The 12,301-nt window shown below is 35.4% G+C and overlaps 3 protein-coding genes across 3 annotated transcripts; 2 read left to right on the forward strand and 1 right to left on the reverse strand.

Moving 5' to 3' along the window:
• The first annotated feature begins 275 nt into the window (after positions 1-275).
• Positions 276-2,133, forward strand: LOC105267088 (uncharacterized). The gene has a single exon (XM_011305705.1). The coding sequence runs from the start codon at positions 425-427 to the stop codon at positions 1,505-1,507; it is 1,083 nt and encodes a 360-aa protein (XP_011304007.1). The 5' UTR covers positions 276-424; the 3' UTR covers positions 1,508-2,133.
• A 176-nt stretch (positions 2,134-2,309) lies between these two features.
• On the forward strand, positions 2,310-3,891 carry beta4GalT7 (beta-1,4-galactosyltransferase 7). The gene is made up of 5 exons (XM_011305708.1): positions 2,310-2,712; positions 2,794-2,990; positions 3,092-3,315; positions 3,370-3,516; positions 3,592-3,891. Exons 1-5 carry the CDS (start codon positions 2,610-2,612, stop codon positions 3,863-3,865), a joined length of 945 nt encoding a protein of 314 aa, XP_011304010.1. The 5' UTR covers positions 2,310-2,609; the 3' UTR covers positions 3,866-3,891.
• Positions 3,884-11,836, reverse strand: LOC105267089 (ATP-binding cassette sub-family A member 3). Its single transcript, XM_011305706.1, is given in 24 exon segments — positions 3,884-4,171; positions 4,288-4,504; positions 4,565-4,775; positions 4,914-5,061; positions 5,116-5,259; positions 5,318-5,841; positions 5,906-6,118; positions 6,323-6,448; positions 6,507-6,789; positions 6,850-7,041; positions 7,114-7,312; positions 7,372-7,561; positions 7,658-7,758; positions 7,814-8,060; positions 8,199-8,409; positions 8,472-8,627; positions 9,077-9,240; positions 9,377-9,533; positions 9,720-9,806; positions 10,048-10,205; positions 10,644-10,847; positions 11,135-11,351; positions 11,505-11,669; positions 11,738-11,836. Coding segments are annotated over 24 exon segments (4,641 nt in total). The 5' UTR covers positions 11,831-11,836; the 3' UTR covers positions 3,884-3,937.
• Between the last annotated feature and the right edge of the window lie 465 nt (positions 11,837-12,301).

Genomic DNA, 12,301 nt, shown 5'->3' on the forward strand with positions numbered 1-12,301 from the left:
CTGTAAAGTTTGTTGAAGTCATTCTGTTTTTGATACTCACGTGCTCAGTCAGGAAGCGATAAAACACGATTTCAATGCGAGACAAGTTATTCAGAAAATATCCGCAAGACTATAATTCAGCTTTGCTTACTGATTGTTTCTTCAGTTTCTCCAAATACCTATCTCGTTCTCCAATGAATTCCCCTCAACGAAAATTTATCCGTAGAATTTGCTTTGACAAAAATTATAAAAGAAATTGTATTAATTCACTCGTCCAATTTAGTACACCTGATCAATTCTGTTGAAAATTATTTTACAGAGTAAACTGCGCAGTCCTTCGAAGCTGAAGCCGTTATCGACAAACTTCCACTCGCGAGTGATTCCTCAGTCTTCACAAAAAACCGATAAACGTTTCGTCCAAGAGCAACAAAAGCAAAAAATCATAATGAAGGTGCAACAAGATTCAGAGATAATTCACCAGTCGAAGAAAAAGGACATCAGACCAAAATCCAAGCCTGAAGAGAACCCTCCAGAGATCAAAGAGAATCCGTCAGCCTCATCAGACACAAATGGAAAAACAAACGACACCCCTCAAACTCAAAAAGACAATGGAAAAGAAACAGACAATGGAGTTCCGCCACAACCAGAAGTGAATGAGCAGAAGGAGACAATTGTGTCAGAAAGAGAGAGCATGAATACTGAAGTCATTGATATAGTGGAGATCTCTGATGATTCATTGGTATTAGAGCCCTCCGAGGATGTACAACCAGAGACAGCCCCCGAGGAGCCGATAAACACATCCACCGAGCAGAAACCAACAGAATTATCAAGAAATGATGCCAATCCAGCAGATATCCTGGTGGAATCCACAACATCAGAGTCATCTCCACCCTCAGACGTCAAATCCCAGGTTAATCCATCACAGAGCAGTGAGGACCAAGCGAAACATGACGAGGACCCTTCCTTCGTCTCCTATGACTCCACAATAATGCTGAAGGACGTGCAGATTAAATTGAACGATTGCCTGAGAGAGAACTCAAAACTGCTGGACGTCACGGATCCCAATGCTAGCATATCCGACGCCTTCAAGGACTTGTCCTTTGGTCGAACCCTACGAGGCATCTCTGGAAGGAGTTCCATCGGTCGTATGAGACACGTTACCCTCAGAGATCGTCCACTCACACCCAATGATTCGTTATTTGTGAATACAAGTGCTTCTTTCTCTCAAGACGATTTTCGGTACACTAGTAACTTGAGTACACCCAATCGCAATGGAACTCCTCTAGATCGTAAACGTAAACTTGGGACTGAGGCTAATGATTCTGCTAAAAAGCCTCGACAGGAGGAAAGCTCGATTTTCAATACTTCGTTGGAATACATAAAGAATCTTCGAAGGCCTGTTCAAGTCTCCACTCCGAATCCCAAAGGATTCAAATTCGATCTTGGAGAGAAGTCCGAAGGCAATAATGAAAATATCTCGGTGGGCGTTGATCCAACTGCTGAGAAGAAATGGTGTGTTGTTATGTGAACTATGTCCCTCAATTTGAAATGTTTATCATTAATTTTGAAAAAATCAATTTTTCATTTTGCTTTTTAGAGGTAAGAATCTTAAACTATAGAGTAAAGATTATTTTTGGATAATCCATTTTTAATGATACATGACTTATAACAGTACCTATATTCAAATGTTAGGAAGTAAGAAGTTTCCTGACTATTGTCCAGGTTGAAGAGTTCAATTTTTTCTTTTGATAAAGCAGTAATTAGTGTTTGGATGGTGGAATATAAGATAGGAGGGCCTTTTCTTCGCCAAAAATTAAAGGAAAAAACAAGATTTATAATGAAAAATATTGCTAGAACCGAGTGTTTGTCGTTTTTTTTATCGATTCGACGATATTATTGGGATGACTGATAGCAGTTTACTCGTTACTTTAAGCTTTCTCCTTTTTTTTTGTCGTTTTTATTCCCCAGAACAGGACATTTAATAGATGGCTAGGAGAAATATGAGAAATGAACTATTGAATAAAAAATTACATGTAAATATACGAGTGATTTTTATATTATGAATGATAATTGGAAAATCACTGGAAAGTTATTTAACTTCTCTTTTATCCAAGTTATTTTTAATAAATGTTTTCCATGATACATTATCCGAAATTGTGTCAATTATTGCTGCAATTATCCTTACATAATTTCCACCATTTCCAAAATTGAAAAAAACAAAATTTTTCCTCTGGCTGCAAATTTTTTTCTGGACTGTAAATTTAATTGACTTGAATTGTAAAATTTTGTACATATAAAAAATTTCTGTTAGCGAATTTGTCAATAAATTTTCAAAAATTCAAGATAGTTTAATAATTCCACAGAATTATCTTTGAGGTACGATCTAGATAATTCCGCTGGTTAGCCAGGTTATGTTATCTTAAGACTTTGAATGGTGAAGTGCAATGTCAAAAAGCCGATAATAAACTCTAAAAAGTAACAACAAATACTCTCATGTTATGTTTTGGGATAAAAAGACTGAAAATTCATTCTCGACATCTTCAAATGCATCGATGGAGCTGAGTAATTGGCGCCACAAAACAATTAATTCCAAATTTATTCCTCTCTGCTCCCCTTGGAGGGATTGAACCATGGAATCTCGCTGGAAATTAATTCGTCCCAAATATTTACTAATTGGAATTCTAATTACTTTCTTCATAACATGCCTTATCAGCACTCTGCCATTTACGACCGGTAAGACTACACAATTCAGGATTACGAATCCATTCAATTTTATAACACGAATTAGTTGACAATGCCATTTGCTGATTTCAGATAAATGTATATGTGATGATTCTGATCGATCAAAAAGAGATTCAACCAATGTGCCAGAACCCTTGAGAAATCTCCACAGATTAGCTGTACTCGTGCCCTTTAGAGATCGATTTGAGGAGCTGTTGACGTTTGCTCCTCACATGAAACGATTTTTACATAAACAAAATATTGATTATAGAATATTTATTCTCCACCAGGTAAATCAGACAAAAATGTGTAAAGGGAAATTCATTTCAAGAATGAGAAAACCAGAAGTTTCACCTAACATTTGCTCTCGTGTTATTTAAATGGTGGACAGGTGGACAGATTTAGATTTAACAGAGCATCTCTGGTGAACGTCGGATTTCTGCACGTGAGGAATGAATTCGATTACATCGCGATGCATGATGTCGACTTATTACCATTGAATGACAATTTATCGTACGGTTATCCTGATGCTTCACCTCTTCACGTATCAGCACCTGATCTACATCCACGATACCATTATTCTACGTTTATCGGAGGAATTTTACTGATCAAAAGGTACGTCGGCATTTCTATTCATGTTATTTTTCGTTTACCGATTTAATTTTTCAGAGAACATTTCATTCAAGTCAATGGAATGTCGAATAAATACTGGGGATGGGGTCTAGAAGATGATGAGTTCTACGTGAGATTGAAAGAAGCTAATTTGATGGTGCGAAGACCACAGAATATTTCTACTGGCACGCAGAATACATTTAGGTAGATATTTGTTCATACACTTTTACACACTCATTCTGTATTCCTGTTTAATGTTCGGTTAAATATTTTTCACAGGCACATTCACGACAAGAATCACCGGAAAAGGGACACAACAAAGTGCTTCAATCAGCGTGAAGTGACGAGAAAACGTGATCGAGAGACAGGACTCGATAATGTCTCGTACAAACTTCTCGAAGTCATCAATGTAACGATATCTGACTCTCCACTTGCAATATTAAATATCGAACTCTTGTGTGATAAAGAATTAACCCCGTGGTGTGAGTGTGTCAAGACGAATGAGAGTAAAGATAAAAAAATTGTGGGTGAGAATAAAAAATCTTCATTGTAATAAAATATCAGAATTCGTACCAAAATTTTATAAAAAAGTCGAGACCATTTTTTAATGGTCCAGGCTCAATGTTCAATTCCATTTTTTGGAGAATATCTTTCCAAATTCCGTGTATATTCGTTGCAGCACGGATAGCTCGATCCTCCCACCAACGTCTAGATTCGATAATTTATGGAATACTTGATCCAAAGATTGTTGATTAACGAAGTAATTAATGATATTTGAATGATCTCCTTTTAATTTTTCTAAAGTCTCGTGAATTTCGTCGTAAGATATTCTGTCCTGGAGTTCGTAATTTAACCAGTACTGCAACAAAAATGATTTATGTACATAAAGTATTCAAGAGGTCATTCTAGTGAATTTTATACAAGATACAGATTTTTTTGCGATTTCAGGACATGATAATCGAGTGAAAGACTCACCAGGTGTTGATCAATAAATTGAGACGAAGGAAAAACCCGCTCGACAGATGTTCTAATGATTTCAACGTCCTCGTTTCCTATTTCTTGCTTTAGAATAATTCTCATCGTTATTTTATCACCGAAACTTCTCTTGACGTCTTCAGAGGTTCCGGCTGCAACCATTTTTCCATCCACCAAAATCCCCAAGGACTCACAAAGTGCTTCTACCTCCTCCATACTGAAATAAACAATTCATCAACACATTTATTTATCCCTTGAATTTATATTCACACTAAACCTGTGAGACATTAAACAAAGAGTGGTCCCCATTTCTTTCACTCGATGAAGAATTTCCACGAGTGCATTCCGAGTTATCACGTCCATTCCAGAGGCTGGGTCATCTAGAATAATCACTGGAGGATTCCCAATGGTACTTTGGAGAAGACATACTTTACGTTTTATACCCCAGGCACAATCCTTGATATTTATGTTTTCAAACTCCAACAAATCTGCCAGAATTATTTATTACAATTATTATAATGATAAAAAAATAATTATTCACTTCGATGAACCATAATATCTACTCACCCCTTCAATTATCATAATAAATAATTATATATGAATTATTCATAAAAAATTGTTGTTACCAAAGACATCTAGCCATTTATCGATTTCTTCCTCTATAAATTTCCTGGGAACTCCTCGAATCGCTGCGAAAAATCTCAAATTTTGTCTTCCAGTCAGAAATTCCAACAGTCCATTATTTTGAGGACAACATTCAATCATTCCAAAAAACTATCACATAGGAATGATTTATTTATCGTTTTTAGGGAGTATTGTGGGAATTACTTTTTCTGGGTCTGTAGACATCTCCACATTGTGGATAATTGCTCTCCCGGTGGTTACGGGGATCTGACCAGTCAGTACTCGAACTATTGTCGACTTTCCAGCTCCGTTCATACCCAATAATCCAAAACAATGACCTTTAATGATCTACGAAAGGATCTCCAACAATTATTCAATCAAAAATACATGAGTCGATTTTTCTCACTTCGAAATTGATGTCATGAACTATTTCTTTTTTTCCGTAACTCTGGGACAAATTTTCCACCTTCACTACGATTTCCGGAGGCAAGACTTCTTCATTGTCTGTAAAAATAATGGATTCAAATTTGTGATTAAAACTTTGATGTACGGGACAATCGCAATTGTTGCAAATATTTATGTAAATAATTTTCCATGACGATCCATTACTCTCGATCGAATTGTAAATTTCAATTAAATCGTCCACTGGATTATTTTTTATTGTTCCTGTTGGAATTTCTTCTTGTGCCTGTTCCACAATTTCTTCCTGGTTATTTTTACTGACGTCTTCGGGTAATTCTTCGCCTTCCTGAGTATTAACCGATTTTTGCTGTTTTCTCGTTTCGAAGATATAGATGGTGGACAGAAAAGCGAGAGTTTCAAGAAACATGATGACGATATCACTGATAATTGAATGCACCAACATTGAACCTGATTGACTGTCCATGAGAGCATCGAGTGCTACATGACAAATACGATCTCCACAATTCTCTGCAAATAAACAACAACGACAATTTTTCATTTACTCGTTACAATTCGTTAACGAAATACTCACGACAACAGGGATCTTCAATTCCAAAATCATTCCCACAGTTATTCTCAGCCTTACACTGGCTATTGTACAAATTAATTCCGATGTAATTTCCTATTGCACACGCAAGGGTGTACGCTGGAATTCCATGGAGAATTACTTCTATTAAAATTCGTAATGATTTACTGAGCCACCGCAAAAATAGTGGAAATATTATTGCAGGGTTCATGGCCAAAACTAAAACGAAAAAAGGAATCATAAATAAAAAATTATAAAACTGAGATTAAAAAACGGGATAATTAAGTAAAGAAGTGAAAATTATCTGGAAAAAATAGGTTTTCAAATTTTAATGCAATTTTTTCGCAAAAAATTCATTAAAAAATCGTTGATTTATCAAAATTTTGCACTTTGTACCGAGCAATTGAATAGATTACTACGTACTTGCGAATAAATTGATGGCCAATATAATAAGATAAACAGTTCCTCTCTGGCGAACAAAAAGTTGAATACAATATCCCATGGAGATAGCCGCCATCCCATAGGTAAAAAGAATGAAAAACCCCTGAGCTGAAGAAAAATGAAAATCCGTTCAGTACTCAGTGAAATATTTCATTAAAAAATCTACCGATATTTCCACTGGATATATCATTCCTATTTTCGTAAAGTGCGAAGCTCGTGAGTGATATTATCAAAAGTGAAAAGACGTAGATGATTAAATCGACGAAATAAATCGGCATCCAGTACATGAAGGGAGTAATTCCATGAGTATTGAATTGCAATTGCTTCGTTGAACTTCTTGATTCTATTATTCCCAACTCAGCAGTGGGAATTACGAGGAATAATGTGATTATAATTACTGCATTCTCCCAGTTTTTTACGCTCCTCTGATGAACAATCTTGTGTTGCCACTAGCAATAGAAAAAAAATCATCGAAATTGACGCAAAGCGATTTTTTTTTCATGTCTTACGTCGTGAGGATCAATCAATGGTTGACTTTTCAAATGAATTCTCAAATTGCTGTTACCCGTTGAATATCTCAATAAAGAATTGTAAAATAAATTCAAAGCGATGGGACCACTGTCGATTGCAACTGGAGAGTGCATTATTCTCACTTTGTTTTCCGGTAGAATATCAATCGACATGAAATATCGATCTCTCCACTGTAAAATCATAAAAAAATCAAAATGAATTTCAATTCAGATTTTAATCCAGAAATATTAATTCAGAATTACGTTAATCGAACGCAAATTTGGGTGAATCATCAACTCGGTGGCTGTGATGTTGTGTAATACATGAAAGTTTTCATCGCCATATGTTTTAGAGACAGATTTCAAGGACTCAAGGAATCTCACAGCATCGGGATCCAGTGAGGAATGGTATAGCATCAAAAAATTTCTTGACGTATATCTCGTGACGTTTAGGTCGATGTCTCTGAAAAAGGAAAGAGATACGAGGAAAATTTTGGAATAAGAGTCTTTTAAAGTTCTTACAATGAATGGAACTGCGAATGCCTCGACAGTTGGGGCACCATCATAACGAATGTCAACGTCATAACAGAAAAAATAATGGAAAAAAGATAGAGCTTCCACGACGATACAACGTGAAAAAATTTTTTATATAACATCGCTGCTATTTGCTGACGATATAATGTACCATTTGTATTCCTACTCCATGTTTTTCCTGTAAATTCCAAGACTAGCGTGATCTGAATTTAATCTAATATTATTATTAATCAGGAAATAAAAAAGAAATGATAAATTTTCTGGAAGTTGATACCCGATTGAATTAACGTCTTTCTTCTCTCCTGGACGATCAATTCATATTGATTCATCGGGAATGATACTCCCCTTTCTTTGAAATAACTCGACAGGCAAATCCTGAAATTAAACGCTTCATTAATTTCCGGGAGGAAAACAATTTTTTAATTATCACCTGATGAATTGTCCTTCAATGCTCGGAGGATTCAGTAGAAAAGACTCAATCCTGAGTTGTTTTTTATTAGATTCTAAGAAACTCATTAATTTAGGGAATCTCGAGGTTTTGGGAACATTAAATCTCACTGTCATTCCTACGGTTCCCCTGAATGTTATTTGATGTGGAGAATATTCTTGAATTGATCGCTGAAGAATCTCAATCGCACAGCCTGGTTTTGTCATTATTTTCAGGTCATATCCAATTCCTAACGAACCAGGAAAAAAAAATTCGAAAATATCGCATTAAATCCCAAGATATTCTGAAATTTATTTTTCAGAATCTGACAGGCCATCAAGAATGAGATTAAAGAAGAAAGACTCCATTCGTTGCGAATTCTATTCACCGTAACGTTTATTGAGAAACGATTTGGATCCGCAGCACTCGATTGTTCCACGTGCAATAATGGCGATTCGATCAGCGAGAGTGTCCGCAGCTTCCATCGAATTCGTCGCCATGATAACAGTCCGATGCCCCTTCGAAGCTGCTAAAACATCCCAAATTTGTTTCTGATGCTGAGGATCCAGCCCATACGCTGGTTCATCGAGGATCAAAATCTGAAAAAGAAATGGAATAATTGCCCCTTTATGGATTCTACAAAAAATTATCTGAAAACAACTTCTGATTGTCCTATCAACGCCATCGCAAGACACAATCGTCTCTTCCCACCAAACGTTAAATCCTTGATCAAGAGATTTTTTTCATTCTCCAATCCCAGTTGCTTCAGAAGAGTCATGGCTCGTTCCTTAGCTTCTCTGATACCCATCTCCTTCATCTAAAAAAATCCTAACGATAAAGTAAAGACATCCTAGCAGAATCCAGTGATAAAATGAAACGTGTCATAAATTGAATGATGATAATAAGGTATAATTATCGAATCAACGAAAGGAAATGGAATTAAATTAATCTCATTCGTTGAAATACTGCAGCTTTTCAATTTACAATAAAATTGTACACCCTTCCATAATTTGTTGATCTATTCTCAATAATTATTCATTTGTCTACTAGTCCGAATAGTGAATAATTATGTACTAAATAAATAATGATGATAATAAGGTGTAATGATCGAGGCAACGAAAGGAAATGGAATTAAACTAATCTCATTCGTTGAAATACTGCAGCTTTTCAATTTACAATAAAATTGTACACCCTTCCATAATTTGTTGATCTATTCTCAATAATTATTCATTTGTCTACTAGTCTGAATAGTGAATAATTATGTACCATTCCAGACAGGTGCACGTGTTCAAAAGTGGAGAGGTAATTTACGAGTATGTTCTCTTGTGGACAGTAACTAATTGACGTCTTCTTCTGGTACTCGGACCAATCTTCATCGCTGTAGTCACGACCCTCGATGTAAATCTTGCCTTTAGTTGCCTTGTACATGCCTAGATGTGAAATTAATGCAAGAGATTAATCATTACTTCATTATCATTGCGAATTGCGTTTCGTTTCAATTTCAAAAATGAATTCAATCAATTTTTTGGAGCGTAAGGGTAGTCGTGGGAGTTTCATTAAATTTACCTGCCATTATTTTTAATAAACTACTCTTTCCAGCTCCGTTATGTCCAAGAATCACACTGAACTCGTTCGGGTAAAAATCAATGGACATGTCTCTCAATACCTCCAGTGTCTGTGCAACTCCGTACCTCATTGTCACTTGGCGTACTCTCACTTTAGCCTGAAAATTAATAACTGAATAATAAGTGTACATCGAGTTAATTAATTTATGTGTAAAAACAGGTGTAGACTCTCATCGAGAAAGAATCGGTTGAATAATAACGTAAAATTCAAAATATGAATTTACAAGGGAGTATTTTTTTCAAGTGTTCATTTTATTATGAGTTATTAATTTATGGATTAATACTTGGACAAATTTAGGAGCTCGTTCCACAGCCGACCAGTTGGTACTTCCTCGGAATGTCACGAAAATGTCTGAAGGTCTCTTTGTGGTCTATAAATAATGGATTATATAAAAAAGATCGAACAGAACTTCCGCGATTCCCACATTGAACACAAAAAAATATAAACATCAATTGCATTCATATTAATTATTAATCATCATTAGGATAAAATAAAAAAGTTCTTACAATCTCTGCGGTAGTAATAATTTTCATGAATTAACGTTTATATTTTTTCTGTGAGATGATGATTTAACAAATAGAAAATTTTCTATTATCCTCATAAAGTTTTACTTTGCAGGGGTAATACCAGGACTTGGGCGTTCCACATTTTCCCGGGAAAACATTTTCCAAATAAACCCCAATCTTGTGCCACGCGACTATATGAAAGCTCCAGAAAAGCAGTACTAGAGCAATCGTCACTCTGTTTTTATCGTTCGTTAATTCAATTGCTCGATATTTATGATCAGAAGTCATTGATTCATCAGCAAAAGTTTCTGGAACATCATGATCTTGATAAATTGAAGCTCGATCAATCATGGGATTGTAATTAATTCAATCATTATGTACAGTTATTAAACATTCCGTTTTGCATATCACCGATCGGAATAGTAATGAGTAATAGTAATCTCATCATTAGAGTGAAAAAAAAAATCGCGAGGAGCGGGAATTATCCGTTAATTCTCAAGGTTGTGGGTATAGCCGGCAATTTTGCTGCGTAAAAAATTCAGAGATCGGATGATATCGAAAAAATATGATTGAAAGGTAAATGGATTGTTGATAGGACGTACAAAGAGTTGTGAATAAATAATTGATTATTTAAAAACTAAATTAGTTTAGATTAATTTCTTTAGATTTTTTTAAAAAGGGGTAATGAATTAAATGTTAACACATTAATTAATTAATTATTATTTAGTTACCGATTTCACTCCTGGATGTGAAACTGGCTAGACCGTAAATTAATCCGCTATGAGGAAGAAATAATGACGCTGTTTTTATCAGAAGCCCCGAGTCAATGATTGATTCATCCACGACGATCGTGGCGTGGGCCAGGAAAATCCAAAAAATAAAACAAGCCAATGCAGCTTTTATAGCTGGAAAAATGGAGTGGAAGATTATTTATGATAATTTTTATGAACAATTTTAACGATAACTGCATTTTCAACCAGTTTTCACTCAATATCTTGGAAACGAAAGGAAATACCGATTTTTTCATTAATACCTTTTTTGTAGGTCTCATCATTTTCTAGAAATAATGTCTCTATAAAAAATTCGGTATGTTCCTCCAATTCTTGGATATTCACTGAAAACTGGTCTAGTAAAAAACAGTTATCCTAGTTTTATCACTTCGTTATTGAAGTTTTGATTTACAGGAACTCACAGTGTGTGAAAAATGCGCCAATAGCTAGAATAATCGTAGTGGACATTATTATGTACATCATGAAGAATATACCCAGGACAATTGCTCCGTAGTTTGAATAAATCGGGGACAGAATGTAGGTGACGATCATGGTGGCTGGTATTGCTGTGATCATGAGGTAATGAAGCCACCCAACGTACATTGATCCTGGAGGAAACCTGAGGATCCTCATCAGGGCCTGATAAAATGGAGAAATCATCCGGAAATAATTCGTCACAACCTGAGGATTTTTATTACCGATCTCTTCTCATTCTTTAATGACTCCTCTATGATTTTCTCTTTTAGTTTTCTCTGACCAATTTTCAGGAAATATAAAATTAATTGCATTCACCTTGAAACCCGTCGTTTTATCATGAATTGACTTGTGCAGGGTTGTCATGGGAATCAAGAGGAATCCTATAATTGTCAAGTAATAAATGAGACTTATATTCGGTCGCACTGTGGACGGCAGCACTGGCAAGTGGATTCTGTGGTATGGAAATTGTCCAATTGTTACCTGAGAGTGAAATCCATATTAGGACAACAATTTAATTACAATTCCTTCATGCAGGAGTAATAACGTACATTGTCTTCAGCAAGACGTAAATCTTTCGAATTCCACATCTGAATAAATGAGGATTCAACTGCCATTTGCATCGCCATAAACCCGCCAGTCATGTAAATATCTGCAGAGACAAGCAGATTGAAAAATCATGATTAAATTATAGCAATTATTATTAAATGACAGTAATTTTTTGGAATGTTAACTTTTATATTTCACCTGCATCATCGTCAAACCCTGAAGACATTCTCGTTCGAATTTTGTAGTTCAATACTTCTGGAGGTGCGGACGAATGATTCTCCTCGAAATATTTAATAAAATTATGATAAAAGCTGTGAAATTGAAAAAGAAATTGTGTTTTCATGGGGATAATATACTTGAAATATTATCCAAATGACATGTCCCGAGGTTGTGCTTTTATTTTTGAAGTGGAATGCCTTCACTAGTTCTTTCTCGTCGGTGGCTGGTAAAACTAAAAATAAATATCCAGACATTACCATGAGCTCCTATTTTTTCTGGGTATTTAATTAATATTCCTGCACTTGGTCTTTGGATGATTGATGATGCTTTCTCCATGAGAGCAGTGA

Source organism: Fopius arisanus, unplaced genomic scaffold (assembly GCF_000806365.1).
Source record: "Fopius arisanus strain USDA-PBARC FA_bdor unplaced genomic scaffold, ASM80636v1 scaffold00044, whole genome shotgun sequence".
NCBI lineage: Eukaryota > Metazoa > Arthropoda > Insecta > Hymenoptera > Braconidae > Fopius > Fopius arisanus.

Bases quoted from the DNA above. Each gene is read 5' to 3' on its own strand.
- LOC105267088 (XM_011305705.1), top strand. From the start codon at position 425: ATGAAGGTGCAACAAGATTCAGAGATAATTCACCAGTCGAAGAAAAAG.
- beta4GalT7 (XM_011305708.1), top strand. From the start codon at position 2,610: ATGGAATCTCGCTGGAAATTAATTCGTCCCAAATATTTACTAATTGGA. The intron at 2,713-2,793 runs GTAAGACTACAC...TGCTGATTTCAG, and splicing joins CACTCTGCCATTTACGACCG to ATAAATGTATATGTGATGAT. The intron at 3,517-3,591 runs GTAGATATTTGT...TATTTTTCACAG, and splicing joins GGCACGCAGAATACATTTAG to GCACATTCACGACAAGAATC.